This window comes from Panthera pardus, unplaced genomic scaffold, assembly GCF_024362965.1.
Source record: "Panthera pardus isolate Hobbes unplaced genomic scaffold, ASM2436296v1 HiC_scaffold_11, whole genome shotgun sequence".
NCBI lineage: Eukaryota > Metazoa > Chordata > Mammalia > Carnivora > Felidae > Panthera > Panthera pardus.
In genome coordinates, this window is record NW_026526666.1 from 38,268,215 (window position 1) to 38,294,281 (window position 26,067).

A 26,067-nucleotide genomic window follows, 5' to 3' on the forward strand; every position below is an offset into this window, starting at 1 on the left:
TGACTAGTAGTAAGAATGAAAGGTGGAAAGGCAGAGGGAGAGATCCTCATGCTTACTCCTAACTAAGGCAGGCATGGTCCTTTCCATGGAGTCTTACTTCTAACGGCACGCTGTGAATACGCACTAAATTTCCAGACTCACTCTACATCTGCTGTAATGTAATGAGTCATGGAAAAGAAACTGTCACCACTTGAGCTGCTGTTGGGTTGACATGTTAAGTAAAACGTGATTATGCTTGTAAAGAGTTGGGTGGGACACTGATAGGTTGACAAAAGAGAAATTCAAGGATGGAAAAGTAACTGAATGGGATGTAGGACAGGAACAAATTGATCTGGTTCCTATATATTTGAGCTTACTTCCATCATCCCAACCCTTGTTGGAAAAGATCTAGGCTCTGAAATAAGTTTTGTCACCTACTGACTTAGCTTAATTTAATGAAACTGTACCCGACTTCTAGAAGCTAGATTTTTTTTTCCTTTTAAGACATAAGTCCCTGAATAGTGTACTTACTTTATAAATCTAGGCCATGTATTTATTCATTGTTGGTTCTGTGACTAGGGAAATACTTAATTCTTCTGGTCTAGGCAAGACTGAATTCTATTTTCTTGATATCTATTCTGAAACTCTATCATGAAAAGCCTAAATGTTCTTTTATTTGGGCTATCTAGACAGAACAAAACCTTCAATATCAACAAGGAAAAAAGTGTACATCTTTTATACTTCACTATTATTTTACTATTACGACTGCTATTAACTTTACTATTGGCTTTATGAGACATTATCTTTCTGTGCCTGTCCTGGTTTCCTTGATGGCAACTTTACCTCTGTCCCTTATATTCAGGTGTTCTCTAGAGTTTTTGCATGCTCAAACTACATAATGTCTGTGAATGATATCACCTATTCACCAGCAAATTTAACTTTACATTAATGTTTGCTTCATCTATATGTTCCTTCACCACTCTTGTGAGCACCAAATCTATATAAGCAATCGCTTGCTGAACCATTTATTTATAGGCAAACCCGTTCCCAAATAAACTGATATGAGTAGTATAACTACCAAAAATACACTGAATTTTATTTAATAACCGTGCACTCTTTTTCTCTCAAAATAAATAAACTTTAAAAAAAACCCAGAAACGTAACATAGTTTTGCTATGAGGTTCTAGCCAGTTGCTATCTATATGTGGGCTAAAATTTTGGCCAGAAGCTTTAAAGGAACAAGCTAGTTCTCCACTTGTAGGACAGTCCTTTTTTGTCTTAGTCAATTTCAATACAAAAACAGCTTATTTTCGAGTCAATGGCAAAAATATACCTTTCCTACCATAGGGAAAACCTGAGGCATGTATTCTATCTTGAGAGGAATACATTATTACTTTTAGAACCTCTTTGTATTTATTGACACTGGTGCATATCTGCTAGTATGAATTAACTCTGTAACTCATACTCTACATGTAAAACCTCACCTACCCATGCATGTTACCCTAACATTAAATATTGGGGGAGGGGAGTGGGAAGTACACATTTACTTTCAGATCTCTAAACCAAAGTGCTACAAAACTTAAGGGGATATTATAAAGCAGAGCGAACGACAGCAATCTACCTTAATCAGAATGGTCAGGCTCTCAGAGAGAAGAACTTGAACAAAGGGATAGTCATAAATGACACTACAAGAGGATCTCAGATACAATTTAGCACATCACTTTAAGACACTAACTAGATTGTCCCTAAGTGCTGCAAAAACCCGACATTGTTAGCAAACTCTAATTTACTTATTCATCAAATACTTCAGAGTTGTAGTAAGGTTTTTTTTTGTTTGTTTCTTTTTTGCTTTAATGAAATCAAAGTGCTAAAACTATTGCACATTTTTTACTCTTTAAAAAAATTTTTTTAAGTTTATTTATTTATTTTGAGATGGGTGGGAGTAGGGGCAGAAAGAGAGGAGAGAGACAGAATCCCGAGCAGACTCTACACTGTCAGTGCAAAGCCCAGTGTGGGGCTCGAACCTACGAACAACGAAATCATGATCTGAGCCAATATCAAGAGTCAGATGCTTAACCTACTGAGCCACCGAGGCACCCCTTGCACATTTTTTTTAAGGAACCTCACTATATTATCTTCAAAGAGTGCTAAAAATACTCTCTCTAATGGTGATTATTTTATAGAGTATTAAAATCATTTTAGGGAAGAAGTTCTTTTCTCACTTTTTAGGGTGAGCCATTTGGTGTACTTATAAGACAAGTGCACTATCACTTTCTGACAGGCCTTGGTTTCACACTTTTAAATGAACAGGAAATATAAAATGAAGAATCAGTAACAATTATTAATACTTTACCACCACCACAGTCAGAATTACAAGTGCATTTATTTACTTGATTCTTAACTGTTGAAGTGATGACAGTAAGGAAAGGGGACAAACATATATTAATGGTATTGATAATTGTGTTTATCTCCATCACAGTGTTTTAGAAATTCAATAGAAAACATCAAGTGCTTTTATTTGAGCTTTCAAAAGAGAAGTTTTTTTCTTAAAGCCAAAAAAATGCCTTTTCCTACATTATTGAATATCACATTTTCTGACAATTATAAATAGATAATTTGCCAAATTATTAGGAGTATGGTAAAAATAAATCTTACTTCATTTGTGAATACTGAAAATTATTTTTCAATTAAAAAAAAACAGGGATATACTTAAATAAAATGGGCTGCCTGTCTGGAGCATGAGACTCTGCTCTTGGGGCCAAGAGTTCAAACCCTACACTTACTTAAAAAATAAGATATTCAATAATTATTCATTAATAATTCAGCTGCAAAAATATTATCTACATATTTTCTTCCAGCTATTTTAAACTATGTACCAGTCAAATATGGCAGACTTCCTTAAAGGTTTATATTCTGACACTCATAGACTGGAACTCTTATAAGCTACCACTATGAAACTCATTTTAAGTCCTCTTAATATTGTCTTCATTGTCACTAAACTGTTCTTGTTTAAAAACATTTTTTAATGTTTATTTTTGAGAGAGAGAGAGAGCAGGGGAAGGGCAGAGAGAGAGAGGGACAGAGAGAGCAGGGGAGGGACAGAAAGAGGGGGAGACACAGAATTTGAAGTAGGCTCCAGGCTCTGAGCTGTCAGCACTGAGCCCGAGGTGGGGCTTGAACTCAGGAGCCATGAGATCATGACCTGAGCTGAAGTCAGACGCTCAACCGACTGAGCCACCCAGGCGCCCCCAAAAGTGTTCTTGTTTAAATTGTCATTGTGCTGACTAAATAATTATAAGCTACCAGCATAATACAATTTAAAAATGGGGTTTCTACAGCTAGTTTTGGAATTAACACCTTATTTGCATTAAAACATCACAACTGGATATTTTGATAACAAGGCTACAGAGAATAAGTCTATGCTTTCACTGAACTTAAATACCCCAAAACTCTGGTGCCTTTTAAAAGTATTATTGGGGCTCCTGGGTGGCTCAGTCAGTTAAGTGTCTGACTCTTGGTTTCAGCTCTATTATAACTTGCAGTTCGTGGGTTCAAGCCCACCATCAGCCCCATGCTGACAGTGTGGAGACTGGAATTCTCTCTCTCCCCCCTCTCTCTCTGTCCCTCTTCTGCTCACTCTATCAAAATAAGTAAATAAAAACTTAAAAGAATTATAAAAAATGCAGCCCTGGTTTTATAACATCATGAAACAATGAAAATAACTTGCTATATTATCTTGTACATTTCCTACAATAGGTAATTATATTTAATAGATATAAATGTGGTAAGACATATATCTTGTTGGATACTGAATTATGTGTTTAAATGTATAAATCCACAAAGATAAGTGACCGCCAATGTATAATTCCTTAAGGCCAGCTTTTTCAGACCCTCTCTTTGTACCAACTCCACTGCTTTTTTGCCTGTCAATTTTGTAAAATCATGTAATTTTATGTAATAATTCTTTACTTCCCATTTCTCTCTGGCCTACTTCTAGATGTTCATCTAATATCATTAAATTAAACAGTTCAATAATATAAAGAATGGATAAACAGTCAATTATTAGTGGCTGCCTTTATTGTCTTTCTAGCATGGGCAGTTCCCAACTTTTGATACAGTATGTGTAAACTGTTGTGTTACAATTTTAGGGGAGTACAGAATCCATTCTTCTAAAGAAGGTAAGTTATGTTTTGATTCAAAATACTACATAATCCATAATGAAATTTGTTTTAAATTTAAAAAACCTTTCTCAAATGCCATTTATGCAAATAAGATTTTGTGTTAAGTTTTTAATAACAACACTTTAAGAACTAAAAATAGAAACTTTTAAAAAAAGATTTTACGTATTTTTTTAAGTAATCTCTACACCCAATGTGGAGCTCAAAGTCACAGTCCTGAGATCAAGAGTCCCATGCTCTACTGACTGAGCCAGTCAGGCACCCCAAAAATAAAAAATATTTTGATGGAAATCTATCAAAAGTATTGTATATGTTCTCTGGTTTCTTAAAAAGCATCTTGATCAGCATTAACATTAAAGAAAAACTACTCATAATGTGCTATCAATAAAAAAATATGCTAATACATAGTCTCTGTGAAATCAGAGATTTTACAGCAATTTGTACCCATCTTACTATGGCATGGATTTTTTGTTAAATGGTTTTTTCATTTTTTTCTTCATCATCTCTTACCACCCCTTGATATTTTCATTTTCCCTACACTGACCAGACCCCAGTCTAGAAAATTTGCTATTCTATCTACTTTAAGGTAGACTAATAAATAAGCCAGAAAACGAGACAGAATATTGAGTCCAGAGTGGGGAAAGAAGCAGGAGAAGAGGGTGAAAGCTTTGAATAGAAAGATGAAGGGTTTTCCTAGTAAACAAAACATAAAAGCAATAATGTATAATAAACTCTATGATACTGAAATGTTCCTTCAGTGAGTCTCTATGTTCCAAATAACTAGAATTGCTGGATACTATTGTACTAGTTTGGCCATAACTAACCACAATTTTAATATTTTATATGTAAGAGAATTTTAATTAAGATGCCAAGTGTAGCAAAAGTGAGGTAAAAAAAAAAAGAGAGAGACCAGGAGTTATGTGCTGTGTGTTAAGGCAGAGGAAAGGCAATAACTATTGTCAGCAGTGTTTTGGTATTCTATCTAGAGATAGGCAGGCAATTATCCTGTGAAGAGGTATCATTTATATATTTTAAACTTTATAAAACACTTTCCAACACATCATTTTTAAAACACAATATTAACCAATGAGATATATATATGAAGGGGGGTAGAGAGAGAGAAAGAGAGAAAGCCCAGTCTATGCTTTCTTAACTTGAATCTGCTGTATTTTGTTTGTTTTTTAAAGCTAAGGATCAAGAGAATGAGAAGATAAACCACAGACTGACAGTAAATATTTGCAAAAGCCCTATCTGATTAAGAATTGTTACCTAAAATGTATAAAGAACTCTTAAAAACAATAAGAAAATGAACGGGGTGTCTGGGTGGCTCAGTTGGTTAAGCGTCCAACTCTCGATTTTGGTTCAGGTCATGATCTCACAGTTGTGAGATGAACCCCACATCAGTCTCTATGCTGGGCCTGGGACCTGCTTAAGATTCTCTCTCTCCTCCCTCTTTCCCTCCCCTGCTCACTCTCTCGTGCACCCTGTCTCTCAGAATAAAAAAAAAAAAAAAAGAACAACCCAATTGGAAAATGAGCAAAACACCTGAACAACACCTCACCAATAAAGACAAACAGAAAATATGTAAGCATAGTAAAAGATGTTCAATATGAAATGTCATTAGGGAAATGTAAATCAAAACTATGAGATATCACTATACACCTATTACAATGGCAAAACTACTTTGCCTGATACCACAATGGTGGACATGTGCCATCATAAATTTGCCAAAAGCCATAGAATACACCACACCAAGAATAAACCCCAATGTGAAGTATAAACTTTGGGTGATAATGAGGTGTCAGTGTGGGTTCATCTATTATAACAAATGGACCACTGTGATGAAAGATGTTGATAACTGGGGAGGTTGTGCCTGTGTAGCAATGGGACATAGTAACTCTCTGTACTTTCTCTGCCCATTTTTGCTGTAAAAAATATTAATTAAAAAATTAAAGACCTGGGGCACCTGGGTGTCTCAGTCAGTTAAGCATCCCACTCTTAATTTCTGCTCAGGTCGTGATCTCATGTTTCGTGAGATCGAGCCCCGAGTCACGCTCTGTGTTGGAATTCTCTTTTTCTCCATCACTCCCTGCCTCTCTCCGACTTGTGGGTGTGTATACTCGCTCTCTTTCTCTCTCACACAATAAATAAATAAACTTAAAAAAAATTAAAGACCAACTATTGCCAAAGACCCAGTTAAACATTCTTGTTAAAAAATATTTCAAAACTCTACAGGCCCAAAAAACAAAATTACATTTGAAATATTCTTTTCTCTGTATCTTATGATATATAAAAATCAAAAGATGCATATTGCATATTCTTTCTGTTAAGTTAGGCTATATAAAAATGATACAGAGATTTAAATGTTGAAAGCTTAAAAGTAGAAATCAACAGTAGTAGGTAAAACCCTCACTCAGTTTAATAAATGGGCTGAGAACGGACTCTATTCATCTACTTTGGATGCAGTAGCTAAAACGGGATAATAACATGGAAGCATCTACCTTTGAGTCATAATTTTGAAGGCATCTGGGAGGTAGCAATCTGTATTCTCCATCTGAAATGGGTCAGCATCACAAATCTTGTCATCTGTCCGACCATAGTTAGCGCTCTCAATCATGATCACATCGCTGCCTGGACATCGCAGATCTATAGAATAACCTTCACAGGATAATTCTCGCCTAACTAACCCGAATGGTAAAGCTGCTCTGCTGAAACCTTAAAAGTGAAAAAAAGAAAGAAAGAAAATTAAAATTAAGACATGTATGAAATAAATTATTTTAATAAGGCATTTTTAAGTAATATGATTCATGTCTATATTCAAGAGATGTCACCAAAAGTATGTTTAAGTCATCCATATATTTATTAAATAACTCCTTGATTCTTTACTATATGTCAAGAATTTTTTAGTTTTTTTAATATGTATCTTTGGCTGGACTCTTCACCTGTATAATAAAATTTAAATTACTCTAGCAAATACTATCTGTATAATCTATTCACGTATAATCTATTCACAATAAGAAACTAAGTGGCTCTTTTTGAGTAAATCCAAAGAAAAAGGACAAATTTAATCGATGGACTTATAAATGACAAGTTTTACAAATAGAGAATGTAACACCTAATCAAGAAACAATCTTCATTTAGGCAGTGGAATATAAGCTCTGATATACACTGACTTCACTTTCTCATTTAATGTAGACATATTCATTGCTGTTAGCATTATCTTAAAAAATATTTGTCTTAGCAGTCCCCCCCCACCCACAAAAAAACTAAGATGCTATGATAGTAATACACTTATGGTACAATAACTGATTTAGATTTATAGACACTTTATTTAAAACTGGTATAAATGGAAGCACGCAGCAGTGGGCCAGCGCTGCTCCAATCTAGTCCGACAAGCTGAAATAACCCGGGAAGGGCAAAATTTATCTAAGATTCACTTTTGTCGCCTACAGAACAGAGATGAAACATGTATGATGTTACTTTTCCTACCTGTGTGACTCTAAAATGAGATAATGTACATAATACTGCTCAATAATTAAAAGTGCTATATGAATTCAAGTGTGGTGTATTAGGAAGAGTGCAGAAAACGACCGTTCGTAAGTGCTGAAAAAAAGATTCCCAGATGGAATAAAAAAATGAGAATTTTAAGTTTTCAGCCACTGGCCCCATGAAGTAGTAACACAGCCTAGGACAAAGGGTAAACACACAGAAAGAAAGCCAAGAACAGCTGGGAGGAGCTATGTGAGCAAGAGGTCCACCTTCACGGTTGGGTGTTCTACCTATGGGTTAGCTACCATTCTCAAAAACTTCAACGCGGCCTCAAGTTTTTTAATTCAATTCTCTAACCTGTCACCATCTCGCACATTACTCTTACAAAAGACTAGCACTAATTTCAGTATTTTTTTTCCTTCTCTCTATCCTTTTAATTAATTACTCTGCATCACATAAACTATCCCCTATATGCCTTTTTATAGGGGAAAAAAAGCACCCTAACATTCAGAACTAAACAGTTCCAAGTTATAAACTTCAAGTTGAAAAACTGGGTCATGTCCAGGTCAATGCAATGCCAAAACCTGTTCTCTTTAATGTTATTGTGCAATGCCTTTCACTAATTCAATGTAATAAAATCACCTGGTAAAACATGCACCTTCTTTCTAACACTCAAACAGTCCTCCAGAAGGGTGACTGGGTTACACTTTGATATGACTTAAAAATCACCAATTCTCAGACTTGGCTAAGCTCTCAGTTCTACTGAGAAAACTGAAGGTGTAACTGGAATGAAGAGAGCAGAAAAAGGCATAATTTAGAGCATAGAAATCTTCAGAGGATTGCTCCACACCCCAAACATCGGAGGTTTTCACTAAGAGAGGGTTTATGGTCTTATGAGGTTATTACAAGTATGTGGGAGGCACACCAGCAATGAAGAAGGAATACAGAAATGGAGCTGGACAAATGTCAAGACAGACAGTAAACAGGCCGACCTCTCAAAGTTTATTTGCAAAAGTTCATAAGTAAATAAACTTTTACACGTATTATTGCTTCTTCTGTTTCCTGATACTGTACCATACTGCCCATACAAATAATTCAGTTTAAACTAATATTGTTATATTTGTTTTGATTGAAAAGATGCTTTAGAGCTTCATTTCAATAGCAAAAGCTGTGGAAATTTTTAATGGAAATTCAAACAAGCATCATAAAAAATTTGAAGTACAGACTATTTTAAAGGCAGAGATACTTTGCAATTATAATTCCTTAATAAATGAGAATAAATTTATATTATTAGAAAATATTATGAATGTTAGAACACATTATTAGAAGACTGGCTTGGAGCCATATTTCACAACTTTCACTACTTGTCAAAAATATAGGATATTATGAAGCACTGTGGTTTTTAAATTAAGCCCTTAATTTTTGTCGTTGTTGATATCTGCAGGATTACAGTTATGGTTCTAAGTGAATTTCCCCCTGCCTTTGAAAGATATTTAAGAAGTTGTGTCCTTGAGTGTCCTGCTGTTTTGGTAATTCGGAGAGGATTTTTAATCCTTAGGTACAATCATCCAAACAGGTAAAGTAAGAAAAAAGAAAAGGAAAAAGAGACGAAAATCAACACATTTTAATAATTTAGATTTCTAACATAGAATCTTCTGGAGAAGAGAGATCATGGTACTTATACTTTCAATGCACAGAACTGAATGAGTTCTTAACAGTGAATATTGCTTTATTCAATGCTACAGTGTCTATGGTTTTGCATCGTACGTGTTCTCCTTTATAAAGTCTTGCTCTTTCCCGTTTCCATTGAACTTTATACACATCTTTACTAAAGTACTTATTATTACCCCATGATACTATGCATATTCATTTTTTAATTTATATCTTCCTTGCTAACTATGATGATAGAGTTCTTAGTTATAATTCCAATGCCTAGGTGGGTACAAGATACATAATTCCAGTAAGTATTTGTTGAACCAAGGCTAAATCGACTAGTGTTTTTTAAAACCACATAGAATTGCATTTTTTGTGTGTCATATCTATTTTCCTTTGATAATGAAAATAAAAATAGTAAACATTAAGAAATAGATAAACCATTTACAATTAATGAAAATGATGTGTCATCCTCAAAAAAAGAAAAATATTTATATTTTGCCAATTTATTATTTTCTAGGTCCTACTGGGGTTCATTAGTGTTTCTCACAAAGACAGATGAGTTACATGTTTATGAACTTTCGTGTTTTAAAGCCTATGTTTCCAATCAGAAATACAAAAATTCAAATAGGAAGACAGAAAAGTAAATCCCCGTAAAACTTTGGTTTGCAAGCGTAATTTGTTCCAGAAACATGCTGGTAATCCAAAGCACTTGCATATCAAAGTGAATTTCAAGAACCACTGGCTCAGTTGTGATCCTGTAACAGTCAGCAACATGTACTACTCTTATTGCAAGACATCGCTTGTTTATCAAGTTAAAGTTTATTGGAAATGCTTGCTCGCCTTACAGAACATTCACAGAACAAGTTACAAACCAAGGTTTTACTGTATTATAACAGTTAACATTTACACAGCAATTAATATGTTCTGACACTGTGTTAAATGCTTTATATGGATCACTTTTTTTGTTTTAAGCAACATCATCATCAGCAACAAAAAACAATGGAGTAGATTATTGTTATAAGAACAACTTTACAAAGTATGAAACTAACACATTAAATTCAGAGTCTCCAGGATTACTAAGGGTTCGAATGTAACACACACATGGTTGTCAGACTCCAGAGCCTGTGTTCTTATTAAAGGTCATGAATAGAAAAGTACCGTATGACTTTTCAAGCCCCCTAGTTGATAATAATTTTATAAGTTTTCATGCAATCTGAAATCCACCAATGAATGTTAGTCAACTTGACAGGAAACAACTACAGGAAATGTTCACAAAACATACACATGATGAAAATTATATTTTCGGAAATGTAGTGTTGTGTAAGACACATATACAAAGACAGCATAGTCTACACTGCTCAAATATGTACATATGGAAAGATTACTGAGTACTAAAGTGTGTCGTGGTCAGCCTTGTGAACTTGGCTAAGTCATTTTTCCTTTCCAGGTTTTAATTTCTTTTTCTGAAGAATCAAAGTTATTTAAAAGTTCACCAATTCACCAATCTGTGATTCTAAATAGTCAAGCTCCTTTTCATCAGGTAACACAGGATATTCTGACATTTTCAAGTGATCACTAAGTAATAAATTCCTTGTTCTATTTCTTTAAAATATAAACATACAGGAGAATGCAACTTGGATGTGTTGTGGCAGAGCCACGTGGATTATACAGTACTATCAAGATAATTATCAAAAGCATATGTGATGAACTAGGCAGGCAATGTTCAGACAAATCACAGACAGACATCTTCCTAGATTAACTCTTTTAATCAAAGACAATGAAAGGGATAAAATAAACATGGGGCAATTATGGGATCAAAAGAAAAATTTGCATACTGTAAATTGCCGTGCTTCTTTGGCCACTTCACACTATTTCCCTGAAAACTTCAAGGGTTTTGGGTTCAACCTTTTCCACTCACAATGGTACTGCGAAGTTTGGAAGAGTCTAAAATACAACTGTTGCAATTAATATTAATTATTAAAATTCAAATTTTCACTAAGAAAATGTTACGAAAAGATGGTACAACTCTTATTTCTAAATACGTTTATTTATTCCCTTATTTATAACACGTTATAACGACTTGTTATATTGAATCATGGAAATAATCACAGGTATGGTCACTATTTCTTAACCACACTTTTTTCCTTTGTATCTGATGCAATTCTTAAGTGTTTCCAGTGGATATTTTAGGATATTTTTTTTTCAAAGTCACTTGCCAGGACTATATAATTGATTCCCAAACATGATTTTGTATCAGAGTCATCTGGTAAATGTTTTTAGAAAGATCTTCAAGCCCTAATCCAGACCTACTGATTCAGAATCTCTGGGTTCAGATAAAATTTGGTTTTTGGGGAGGAAATTGTTAATTTATTTGCAACACACTGATATAATAAGTAAGATGTGCCAAGAATTTCTCCAAGGCCTTTTTAAAATAGTTATTTCTCTATTGGGATCACATATTTATTAAGTCACTGCCATCATATTTCCTCTTAATTCTCTAATATAGTTGTAGTTTTATTTTCATCTTTGAACATATTCATAATAGCCACTTTGAAATTTTTATCTGCTAAATCCAACATCTGGGCCCACATCACCAGTAGTTTCTATTGAATGCTTTTTCTCCTGAGTATGGGTCAATTTCCTTGTTTCTCTGCATATCTTATACATTTTTTGTTATTGGAAAGTAGACGTTTTAAATAATATTCCGCTAACAACTGCATACCCAGATTTCTTTCCCCTGAGAATTGCTGCTATTGTGATATTTTCTTTTTAGTATCTTGACGGGATTTAATCTACAGAATCTGCCTCCCCCAGAGTGTATGCTGCTGCTCTGCTCACTGTTCTTGTTTTAATTCTCATTTTTATTTTCTAGTCTGGCTTCCTAGGGATCACTCCTGTCTCTGCATAGCTTAGTGATCAGCCAATGACTGGGAAGAGACGTGGCACAAACAGTCTAAACCCATAAGAAGGCCTCCACCCTCTGCTGATTGAGCTGCGTGTGTGTTAGGGAGAGTGTTCAAAGTTCATCAGACAGTTTTCAAGTCAGCCCTGGTTATTTACTTTCTGTTAACTTCTCTCACGTCTCTTCAGCACCTGTGTGTAGCTTCCCACTTAGTCAAGAATGCATAGAGAACTTTGGTTTTTTCATTTCAAAGATGTCCTGATTTTGTTTCAGACTGGCCTCCAGTCTCCCCAACAGGGACCACAACCTCGGGCTGCAGAGCTGGGAGTCTTTCCCATCTGTTTACCACAGTGTTTACTACTTTCATTGGCAACACGGCTAGGCGCGGGTTTCCATCCTCCACTCCAAATCAAGCCAATTCTCTCTGGCAGCACTCACTGCACTTCAAGGCCAGCCCTGCCCTAATGAAACCACCACACAGACTTAGCTAAGGAGTGGAGGGTGGAGGGTAGGAGCAGCCCCAGGCTAGAAGGCTTTGAACTTCCACTGCTTATACCAGAAATTCTAGTTTTTCATAAATAAATGCTTCCTAATTTCTCATTTGGCTCTGGTTAATTTCCAGAGCCCTCAATAGTTGTTCACAATTTTGTTCAGTTTTACACCTGTTTTGGGAGAGGATTTGCTTGCTACCCTCTTTACCCAGAAATCCTATCTCCAGAAATTCTTCTAAGGACTTTAGAAATATTTACTGACTAAAATCTTCAAGAAAACCCAAAAAACAAAAACACACTGAGACATTTTATAAAGGAGGAAACTGAGACACCAAAAAGTTACTTTTTCTATGATCATACCATCCACTACGAATGAAATCAAGTTTTGACATACGTTAATGCAGCTCCCAGGTTCATATTCAAGTGTTACTTTAATGCCTCTTCAAATGATAATAACAATTAGCAGCAGGTCTGCAGACCCCTGTTGCAGGGGGGCATAGTTAGTAGCGTGTACTGGGTGCTTTCTAGGCTTAGGGGAAGAAGATCAAGAAAGGAAATCGCGTGTCTGTTTGTCAAGCTTTCAATGAAACTGTTCAATCAACATAATCAACACAAAGAAATTCCCCAAATTAAAGTCCTTTAATCACACTATTCCTATGACATTTATTCTAAGTTGTATTTTCAATCTATTTCTATTTCAACAAAGCGGGGGGGGGGGGGGGTGAAGCATCCCAACAAGCAAAGTATAATCCAATCCATCTTGCAACCCTGACAATCGAAGAAAAAACTTGTGGGAGGCCCTGTGAGCAAAAAAAAAAAAATCAATATTGTAGCTTTGTGCTGTGCAATGTGAATACCGCCCAATAGCGGTGCTTAGGGTAAAATGAACTGTTTTGCTCCATTTTCTCCACTCTGAACAAATGATTTTGAAAAGACAGGTTTTTTTCCCCCCAAGCTATAAAATGTCAAGCAATAACTCTCTGCGCTTTAGGCTAGTGATTGGAATAAATACCTCCCGGCAACAGGTGCAGTGACTTAGGACTGAAATCATTCACATTCAGTGGGTAACTCCTAATAAACAGATGCACTGCTATCAGATGGGAATTTGTACTGCCAGAATTAGAATTGTTACTGGATTCTGCATCATCTGAGCATTTTTGCGAGAATATATACTACTCTGCGTATGCAAATACACTCTGGTCCATCAGCTTATATTTCTCATAAACGTTAGGCACTTGATTATGAACACTTGGCTTTTCTAACATTGTCTCCATTCAGCCTGCTCTTTATACATACGGCTGTAAAATCATACATTCCTATAAAAGTCTTCTTATTAAGCTGTAATATAAAAACATCAACTTTTCTGGTACTGTTTTTCTTAATTACTTTGAACTAAACCCTGTCATGGACACTACTGCTCATGTGGTCCAGGGTCCCAGTAAGCACCATGCCTTCTGATTATCAGGGACCTCGATGGGACTGAGGCTGTGACTTCAAGCTCTACTCAAACATTAACTCAAGCCACAGTCTACTACGAGTGCTGGCATATTGAAATCTGATTTATTTCTGTTTATATATGCTAATGAGATTTTTTTCCTAAAATGGAAATGAGAAAAATACTTAATGAAGAGGGACATGATTTCAACCAGGCTGAACTACAGCTTATAAGCTTCCAGAAAACTTTTTTCATTTCATTTTAGCTTAGATGAAAACATTAAAATTAAGTCAAAAAGATAAATTATTTCACTAATAACATTTTCCTTTCTCTCTGAAAACTCATGAGGTCATTAAAACAAAATTGTAAAACTCAAAAACTATCAAACTTTTCTTGGTCGGGACACCTAGCTATCTCAGTCAGTAAAGGTCAGTAAACCCTGAGACCTTTGATCTCAGGGTTGTAAGTTCAAGCTGACGTTGGGCACACAGTTCACTTTAAAAATAAATAAATAAATGAGATTTAAAACCTTGTCGACAGAAAGGCAGTGTGTCAAAAACTCATTTCATTAACTTTACAGAATGTCGCACTCTATTGTTTTATTCTATTAGTTCATTTAAGAAATAATTTTATCAAAAACGAAAGAAGTAATTTTATCAATCAACTCCTAAAACATCTAATAACATCTAATATTGGTACGTTCACTAAAATATAATTGTTTTGGGGTGCCTGGATGGCTCAGTGGGTTGAGCGTCTGACTTCAATTCAGCTAAGGTCATGATCTCACGATTTGTGAGTTCAAGCCCCACACCGGGCTTGTTGCTGTAGGTACAGAGCCTGGAGCCTGCTTCAGATCCTCTGTCCCCCTTTCTCTCTGCCCCTTCCCTGCTCACACTCTCTCAAAAATAAATAAACATTACATATATATATTATATATGCATACATATAATATATATAAATATAATATATATAACATAGATATATATACACATATGTATATACATATATAAACATAACCTATCAGTCTTATGTGAGGAACCTAAAACTATGCCATGCAGAGAGTAAAAACAAACAAAAACTACTTTCACCTTTGAACTTGTTTTCATGCCAAGAATAAAGCAAATAAGGCAATGCAATGTCATTTTCTAGCATAAGCACACTGGCCTTGAAAATGTAGCAATTTTTGTGTAAGTAAACTTAGCATGAAACACAGATCTAATCCTTACAGAAATACCAAGTTCTTTTTTGTAAAAGAAAGTGGTCAAGTAATTTAAGACCATGAAACTACAAAATAATCATCTCACCATTTATGAATGATATGCCTTAGATTCTTGTGTCATTCTTGGCTTACAGGATGTGGGGGTTTTTTTTTGTTTGTTTGCTTTTAATTTTGAATAAATTTTAAATTATGAAGCATTTCAAACAAAAAAAATTAAGAAGAATATTTACAGTTTTCTTATTTATATACAAAAAACTATGATTTACATTGGAGTACAAACAAAAAATCCTAACAAATAAATGCAAGATGAAAAAACACTACCCAATTAAATCCAATTATACAAACAACCAAAGGGAAAAATAACTTATCTTTGAGGCTTGCTAACAGTAGGAAAATTCTGGACACTTTGTACACTCAAAGGTAAAAGTACCTTCCTAATGCCATCAGCTATTAGGTTAAATTATTACCACTTGTGAAAATCCTCTGGCTATTTTAAAAAGAAAATATGCGTTATAAGTATGTCCAAACATTTTGGGATTAAATTCCCCATTAGAAAGAAATTGATCTCTCCCACTTAAAAATTTGTAAATTCTCTTCCACTGATTATTAATTCACAAGTACCATTAAAGTACAGCAATTTAGAAGTTATATAATTCTATCAAAGTTTAATACAGCTCTAAAAGAAAAATTCCTGATAAGCATGTCTATTAAAAACAATATATGCCACATAAAGAGATGCTTTTAATAGTTTTAGCAAAAAGTGTAACTTCTTCAATGTTTAGAAATACAGGATACTTTAATTCTGATCTACTTCTAAAAGAAATTAGTGAATTTTGTATTAAGTTTCAATATTACCGTTACTGCTCAATGCATATGTTTAAACTATTCTCTTTGTATAGAATATTCTACTCATTTTTCTCTGAGACAACAATTACTCTCTAAAAACCTATCAAGGCTTCTCCAACAACAGGCAAAGGAGAATATGAGCTCAGGTTTTGGGTCATCTATTTTCTTTCTTCCAATAATAAACATTTACTGAGCACCTACTATGTGCTTATTAGCACTCTTGTAGACACTGGGATAGACCAGTGAACAAAAATGACAATGATCACTATGCCCAGGGTAATTTACATTACTCACAAGGAGTGAGTTCTCCTTGAGGAAAGGTATCGTATTTATCTAGCCCATCATTATAATGCCAAAACCTAACAGTCAATTTACAGTGCTCTCTTATAGAGGGCATGAAATAAAGATATCTTCAGTAAACGGGTATATGAATGAACTAATAAGCAAATGAACAATTATGAGCTCCTCTGTCAGAGGAGGAAACGTGCTTCTAAAGGTCTCTACTTAATATTCCTCCCCTACTCAACTTGGAGCTACTCCACAGAAAGAAGTGAAGCCTATTTACTTTTGTATCCTTGGTTTTTAGCACAGTGCATAACACACCACAGACATTCGACTTTTACTTGATTTTACTCTATGCTGGATTTTATGCTTTAATTCCTTTTACCAAAAAGATGTCAAATATACCCAGAAACTAAAACAAAGATGTTTTTATAAGGTAAAAAAAAAACAAAAAACAAAAAAAAACAAAAAAAAACCACACACACCACAATTAAATCTTTTTATATATGTTAAAATGTTTTAAAATTCAGATACCAGGGAATAAAAAATACAAATGTAACAAACACGGTATCTTCTCCAGATCAGTGGGCCTAAACTATGAAATGTACCCTTAAATGACAAAACATCTGCAGGAGTTCACAATCATCCAGGAATCCTGGTCATTGGTCATGTAAAAAGGATTACAAAACCAGAATAACAACTTTACCCCTCTCCTTTTTCTACCCCAGTAAATAGCAAACATTCTTTACATTGATTATCTTTTATAACTAGTTGAAACCAATTTAACATTAAGAAGTTACTATCAGAGGGGCGCCTGGGTGGCTCAGTCAGTTAAAGCTTCTGACTTTGGCTCAGGTCATGATCTTGCCGCTTGTGGGTTCGGCCCAGCGCTGGGCTCTGTGCTGACAGCTCAGAGCCTGGAGCCTGCTTCGGATTCTGTGTCTCCCTCTCTCTCTCTCTCTCTCTCCCCTTCCCCCACTCACACTCTGTCTCTCTCTCTCAAAAATAATAAACATTAAAAAAAATTTTAATAAAGAAAAAAAGAAATTACTATCAGAAATGCAATTTCTCAAGTCATTCACACTGTATCATCAAATTAAAATTCTTAAGTAATTCTGTATAATTTATTCACTGACAACAAAAAAACAGAGATACAGTCACAGAATAAGTAACAGCACAACAATTTCATCATCTCCTCAGGCACAATAGTTTATTTCTACTTCCACATTGATTAATATAATTTTCTAACAATTTTATTTCTTTCACTACTCTTCTGTTATCATAAATTCCATTAGCAACCCCACCCTAACCTCAGAGTGTTTGTTCTTAAAAGCAGTTAAACAAGAAGCAGAAATGCAAAACTGAGATTCGTTCCTTCATCCAGTGACTTAGGTAAAAAGCCATACTACCTAAAAGATTCTATTCCTTTCTTGTCACTGTATTAATCTGACAAATAAAACTAGTTGGGGGCAGAGCCCTCATTTAAAGTACTCCACAGCTAGATCTCCAGATCAAAGAGTCAAAATTTGGATTCTAAGTCTTTTTGTTAATGTCTTATGTATTTAAGCATAAAACAACCAATATTTTTTTAAATACCAAAAAGACCCCAGGAGAAACTATCGGCCATAATTTCATTCTTGAGGAGGTACATTTAACTTGAATCAATGAGGGAAAACAATGTAAATGGATAGAAGATTTCCATGTCAATTACCTTTATTGGACAACAATAAAGTTGTGGAGAAGTTACTTGTGTAACAATTGGCTTCCTCATTAAAGGTATCTGTAAGGGGGGCCAAATTAATACTAATTCTAAAACTTATTTGAGTTAACTACATTGAAACTGCACTGAAACCACCCACTCATTTCTCTCAATCCCAAACAACCATCCAAAGGTGATCACATTTAACTGTTGACTAAAACAAGTGTCCTAGAAGAGAAAGGCATTGTATCTCCACACACATTCCTATGAAGTATTTATTTCTCACTTCAGTTAGGAAAGATTAACGCAGCCTGAAGCCAGTCTCAACTCTTATCTTGACTTTTTACAAACTGTCACCCACACTAACACTTCAATCATTTAAAAAGTGTCAGCTGTTTAACCTGTTTCCCACTGAAAAAAAGGGAGAAATTTCAGGTCTTTCCTCTACCTGCCGCAAAAGGCACTCTTCTTTTCCTAAAACCTGAAAGGACTTCTGAAAGTTAGAACTTCATTTATTTATTCATTTTTTTACCGAGCACAATACTATTGAAGATGACAGAAAGGCTTTTCGGTTAGGAGTGAGAAAGCATCTTCCAATAAAGTCCTGCAAGGGGGCTTGGGGGCTTCCACGGAATGCTTACTGCAGTAACTTCCCACCTCAAAAAAGCTATTTATGACACCAAAGTTGATTTTTTTTTTTTAATTTTTTTTTTCAACGTTTTTTATTTATTTTTGAGACAGAGAGAGACAGAGCATGAACGGGGGAGGGGCAGAGAGAGAGGGAGACACAGAATCGGAAACAGGCTCCAGGCTCCGAGCCATCAGCCCAGAGCCTGACGCGGGGCTCGAACTCACGGGCCGCGAGATCGTGACCTGGCTGAAGTCGGACGCTCAACCGACTGCGCCACCCAGGCGCCCCCAAAGTTGATTTTTAAAATTTCCTTTTTTCTCTTTAATGATGCTTAAAATCTGATTCTAAATTATGCCACAAACATGAATTTCATTAACCCAAACTGTGGACTATCACTACTAACCTGTAAGACTTTATAACTGAAGGTTATATGCATCTCATGAACAATTTGTAAAGATGCATTTCTAAAAGATATAAGGAGCTTATGAAAACAAGTAATCAAGTGGGTAAAATGATACATAAGAAATAAAATTACTACAGTAAACACTGTAGTATTATGCTATTACTTTTCTCAGTGAATGCTCCTGGACCAATTAAAAGGTGCAAAGTGACCAAATGAGTGAAACTAGGAGATCCTGGTGGTATAATGAGTGAAAATTACGCAGTAGTGAGCCCATTTTGTGAACTTCGCTTTGAAACACAAACACAGGGTGCCTGGGTGGCGGGCTCAGTCAGTTAAGCGTCTGACTTCAGCTCAGTTCATAATCTCATGGTTTGTGAGTTCGAGCCCCACATCGGGCTCTGTGCTGACAGCTCAGAGCCTGGAGCTTGATTTGGATTCTGTGTCTCCCTCTCTCTCTCTGCCCATCCCCCACTCGTGCTCTGTCTCTGTCTCTCTCTCAAGAATAAGCATTAAAAAAAACCTTTTTTTTAAACCCACAAACTCAAAATAATCAAACCACCACTAAATGGAAAACAGCATTTCTAACATTATCTCTTACTAACATCTCTGGCAGCCTCACCCAAATACATTTATTGTTCATTCATTCATCCATTATGTATTTGTGTTTCCGGCACATTCAAATTCCTCCATCAGACTATTTTGGAGTAAGTCAAAGAAACTAACAACCCCTCAGGTTGCAGGCAATCCCGCTACTTCTCCGAACTACAGAAGGCCCACACAGTGGTAAAAGTGCTCCTTGAAGTAAAGATGAGTAATGCAAGTCCTCACTCCTCTACTAACTGTGATGAGTTAAAACGGAAACCGCTTCCCCAAATGCTATGAAGGTTGTCAAATAATTCCTTAAATGACAGTATGGCTGAGGTCATGCTTGGTGTCAGTGCTGTTATTTTTGTTTTGGGCTGCTGAGGTCTGTTCAATTTTTAATGAAAGACGAGGTTTTAAAGAACACACAAAACTGCTGGCTAACTCAGCCATTAGAACATACGACTCTTAAAGAGCACACAAACTGTTCTCAAATATGGGTCACCAGAACACTCAGGGAGGGAGGCAAGGAGGCAGAGAGAGATAAGTTTAATCTTACATTGTAAAGTTATAAAATGTTGCCTTAAAAAAGAAACACTACTACTTTTCTGCAGAGGTAAAATTACATCTTTGCTCCTATTTAACTGCCAAACGAAACATCAAGGGAACTAAGGAACAGCATGGTAGCAGATCCACCAGCACAGGCCCTGCCCCTACATACACAGCCCATTGTTGTCTTTCATACTTGCTCCCTACGGGTACCGACAGTGCACAGACAACACAGCAGTTCCGACTTCTGGACTCAGACATTCTAACGAATTATAAGGAATTGTAGGAAAAAGGCTCTTAGGAACCCTGTTTGAACCAGTGTTGCTATGCCCTTGCGTACTACTCTACTGCCCCTTCCCTGGTACTTAAAATGTTTATTTCCCTTTACAACCTCAACTACTTCTAATTTCACCCTTATGAAGCTGAGTTTTTCCCAGATTAAAAAAAAAACTCCCTTACTATTCAAGGAAAAAAAAAAGAAAGAAAAAAGAAAAACAATGGAAGAGCTTGATAAGAATCTCAAAAACAAGCAGTGCTTCTTATCAGAAAATGAGAGTAACTTTAGGTGAATCTGATTTATAATGACAACAGGAATGTTTCAGAAAATTTATCTCCCAAGATAAACTGTCTAAGCAAATAATCAAAGGTTAAATACTTCATATAAATCATAAGCATTGACTTCAAAGCAGGTAAAGAAAAAGAAAGAAAAATGAAATAAATGTAAGTATCAAACATTTACAATGGTGAATTTAATTGGTAAAAGCAAATAGGCAAAAAATTAAAAATTTCTCCTATAAATTACCAGACTTGTTATAGTATTATAAAACAGACAGCCTAATATATTTCTGAGACTTTACAAACTGGTATAATCTTTCTAAAAAAGAGCCTCATAAAATTCCTTTTGTAAGAACATACTCTAAAAAGAACCCAAAAATTTGACAGAGATTTGTATATTCATAATAATGAAAAATTTGAGACAACCCGAAGGCTAAAATTAGGGAAATGATGTAAAAGTACACTGCTGAAACAGAATAGGATACAACCCTAAGCAACAATATTATAATATTATAAATATAATAAGTAACACTAAGTATTATAGATAATAAATAATAAACTTCAGGAATGCATTCCCAGAAAATTGTACAAAAGAATTATAAATCTACCTCAACATATAAAGAGAGACCAACCCTGAGATACCGAGAGGCAGAACTTGGGTTAAAGTGAACAGGTGAACAAAGAAACACTCAGCCTAAGAGGCTAACAGGAATCCTGTTCTCCTTTATGAGAATGGTCTGAAAATACACCATATCTCACCCTGACAATCAAAGTGCCTCCTTGACCTCCTTGGTTCTGAGTTACTGGACTGTGCACACCAGATGCCCGTGTGAACGTGGAGCTCCTGGTGGTTTTTCCCAACACACTGCATATGTCCCTCCCTCCCTATATCACAATTCCCTCACTGCATCTGAGATACGTTTTTCTTGGGAAATCCATGCCAGAGCACATTTATACAGTAAGAAATATTTTGTTCATGCAGGGACCTGTCTCCTAAAGACTGCATGGGTTTCTCCTACTCCCCACCTCTCCCAACTTATACTTTCTTCTGTTTTATAAAAATTATTTTTTCAACATTTATTTATTATTGAGAGACAGAGAGAGACAGAGCATGAGCATGGGAGGGGCAGGGAGAGGAGGAGACACAGAATCTGAAGGAGGCTCCAGGCTCTGAGCTGTCAGCACAGAGCCCGACGCGGGGCTCGAACTCACAAACCCAGCGAGATCATGATCTGAGCCGAAGTCAGACGCTCAACCGACTGAGCCACCCAGGAGCCTCTATACTTTCTTCTTGTTGTTTGTTCCAAATGTCCTGCAACTCAATCCAGACTTCCTCCAAGTACATCCCAGGGTGGCCAGTTTGCTGTTGTTTGTGTTAGTCTTTACATGCTGAAAGGTGGATGAATAATCTGTTTTTATGGAATAACTATTCATGTAAAAGAAAGAAGCAAATGGTACTGGTGACATCAAGGTGCCATGTAGAAAATTCTAATAATTTACATATTCCATATAATGTATTAAAATGTACAAAGTTAATCTGTTTACACTGTGGAATTGAGTCTTAAATCTAGTATGTGCATTCCTGACTTTGTAACTTTTTTCATACAATTCACCCCACTTTAGAATTCCTTCCTATATGCTCAGGCCACCCCCTCTTTAGAGCTCAAGAGCTCCCTCCTCTTACAGTCTTTGCTAGCAGAAGATATGTTTTAAAGCCATCAGAACCTACGAGAAGGCACACCTAATTGAGAGATGGGATGACAAGTTTTGCATTTACACAAATTATGTTCACAAGACTCCCAAAATCACACTAATAAAGGAACAAGATCATTAAAGGAGGGGTCACTGGGTATCATAGTGCCCCACAGGCACCACTCTCATACACTGAGTCTTACTGAACAGGCAAAGAGTAGAGCCAGCACATCCATATTCCTGAGGCTTCCCCAAGAATGCAGAGACAAAAAACCACTCCTGTCCTTTGGTAAGATGCTCTCTCCATCCCCCTGATGATGGGGACTTTGGACTTCAGTTTCTGCTCTGCAACAGTATTCTTCTGCAAGCCTGTCAACCATATTAACTTGTAAGAGAAGGATCCACTTGCATCCCACAGGCTGGCTAACTGCGCTTGCTCCATGTGTGCTTTAAAATCTAGTTGTCGGCTGCACATTTGTCTTTAAAGTTCCAGTCTTCTGGAACAAGAAGACTTCTAGGAACTTATTAATCATATGCTATTTTTCAGATGTACTGTATAGTCCAGCACAGACTGTCTAGATTTGAACTTAGGCTCCTGTTTACTAGTTGAATGATGCTGTTCAGATAGAAAAGTCTGTACTTCAGTTTCCCTATCTGCAAAACTGAGATAATAATAGCTCTTCTGTCTCAGAGGGTTCGTGAGGGCTAAAGAAGTTACTACATGTATTCACAAACAGTGCCTGGCAACTCTAAGTGCTCAATTTTGCCAACACGCTTCTCTTAAAATGACACCTAGTCACAGGCTCTGGAGTGAACTAAGGAAATAGCGTAACTAGTAAATTATAAACTAGAGATAATTGAATAACTCATTAGATGTAGATAATTTACAGATTATGAAATCATAATTATAGGTAATTAGAAATAAGCTAGTCCATGTTGTTCCCATTTCTCTTCCCTATACTTTCTTTGAGGGCACAAAGTTCATTTGCCAGTTGTTGTGTGTGTGTGTGTGTGCGTGCATGCGCGCAAATGCATGTGCATGCAAAGTACACTGGTAGACCAGTCAGGAAAAAGGACCCTGACTTGTAAGAACTTACATACACATTCTAGACACAGTATACATTATCTCACTTAATTATCACAATGACCTTGCTGCATCCACAGAGTATACTGGCTGTATGGTGAATTTTCACTCTTCCCTTTTTAACATTAGAAACAGAAATACCTCCTCTGAGGAGTCTTCTCTGACCATATAACCATGCCATCCCACTTCACCTCCTAACCTGTGTCATAATCTGACAAGGCATCCGTGTACATTCTCTGCACTTATCACATGGCTTCAAACTCATCTGTTTATCTGTTTATCCTTTAAGACTACAAATTCCTTGAAGGCATGAACACTTACTCCTATTTGTGTCCCAAGCATCTAGCAGAGTGCCTGGTTATAGTAAACACTTAATATAGATGTGATGTTAATTTTACAGCTCAGAAAATGGAGGCTCTGGGATACAGATCCAAGGTTACATTACTGCAAAGGAAGTCTGATGACTGGCTTTAATCCTCCTCTCACTATGGTACCCTGTCAAGTCCTACTATCAGTAGTTATTTTTTGAAATTCCAAGCCACTTTACTTCAACACCCTTTAAGCCTATTTTACCATGGGAATCACTGCAATCCTAAGTCCCTGAAAACTTTTCCCAGACATTTAAATGAAATCCATCATTAAATGCACATTAAAGAGACACACTGATACTTTTTTTCAGATTTTCCATAGGTTATATTAAACTTGTTTTGTAAACTTTATGTTTGAATACATAACTCTCTCACCCAATAACACTTTTGCGTATTATACAAATAGAATACTTATTTGGAAATCTGATAGGCAAAATCTCAAAGTCATCCAAAAGTTAATAACAAACATTTTAATGATGAAAACTTCATTACACATAACATTATTACAATTTTTTTCTGAGCATTCAATGTCAGCATTTCTTATTACCCAAACCAAATGATCAAAGACTATAAAACCTCTGCATGATTCAAAGGCAACAGACTAAAAGGTTCTATATATCTTGGTCTATTTCCTTGTTCACCTTTGCTTTCATAGTGTCTAGCACAAAGTCAGTAAATTAATCATCTCACTAAAATTTCATTTCATTATTTCTGAGGAAATATGCCTGTTTACACATTACTTTGCAGAAATTATACATTGATAGTCTACAGAGATACGCCCTCTGTGGATATGAAAAGGAAAGGAAGCCACAGTTTTCCTAAGCCACACAAGCTTTAACAGAAGCCCACTGGAGTGTGCTTTCTGGAGTTGGAAAATATGTGCTTGGATTTTTATGGAGGCATCGTCACCTTGCCTGAGCCCCTATATCTCAATCTCCCTTTTCACTAACAATTTTACCTGAACCAAAATAATCAGATGGCACCCACTATTTCTAAACAGTCTTACCATTCACTTTATCAGACTCAATATGTTAAATGTTATATGGTCTGCAACAACAGGAGATACTGTGCTGTCAAACGCCTGAGGTCAGTAACTTCTACAAAAAAAATTATGTAACTACCTTTAATAAGCAACTCCACTATTTTCTCAAGTATAATTAGGAATTTCTTTATGATATCTTCTCAGTGTCCATCATGCTATAATTTGCATTCAGATGCTTTCTGACTAAAGATGAAAAAGAAAGTCTGTGTGAGGGTATATACAGTTTCTGTTCTCTTCACAATTATAATCACAGCACCTACATGGGTACTTAACAAGTACATGTTAACATGCCAACAGTAACCATCCTATGTCCACATGTTTTTATATCAAATTTTAAATTTTAATTCCTTGAGATAACTCCATCTTTAATCTTTTAAATTTAATTTTCTGTTAATCATGTTATTGCCTATTTCAATTTTGTTAGGTCAGTTATTCATCACTGAAACATTTATTGAGTGGTCACCATAAGCTATGCAAGATACACTGCACTGAAATGAATTTTGCAATTTCCATTTTTAGGCAGCTCAGTCTTAAAAGTATGAAGCCAGAGCACATCACACAGTGAGAGAAAGGTGAATGACTTCATAAAAGATAGATAACTATCTTGACAGAAGAGATATCAAGGACGGTTCCTTAGAAAAGGCAATGTTTTAAAAACCCCAATATCAACAATATACAAACTCAAACAGGGAAGGATCTGACTAGAAATGAAATGAGAGAAAGACCACATGAAGATCATTTTTAACCTATTACTAATTTATATTTAAAACTAAATTTTTCTCGCTATTATTTTTCGTTTACTCAACAAAGGTAGCCTTGTTTGTCATTCAAGATTTCATATATTCCCCTAGGTATTTTGCAAAGGTTTAGAAGACTGCTCCAGTATTTCCAAAAATACTAAAATAAAACCCAACTGGCTGGGAAACTCAATAAAACTCAACTAGCATGTTGTAAAAAGATTTGTAAAATTAACTCATTTTACTCT

At 35.7% G+C, this 26,067-nt stretch overlaps 1 protein-coding gene across 30 annotated transcripts in view; it reads right to left on the minus strand.

Annotated features, from left to right (window-relative positions):
• ADGRL2 (adhesion G protein-coupled receptor L2) overlaps positions 1-26,067 on the minus strand; it is a 621,134-nt gene that overhangs the window by 78,042 nt on the left and 517,025 nt on the right. For all 30 annotated transcript variants that reach the window (XM_053893337.1, XM_053893361.1, XM_053893366.1 and 27 more), the window contains one exon: positions 6,659-6,872. In XM_053893337.1, the coding sequence (XP_053749312.1) occupies positions 6,659-6,872 (214 nt within the window). The remainder of the gene's footprint in view (positions 1-6,658; positions 6,873-26,067) is intronic.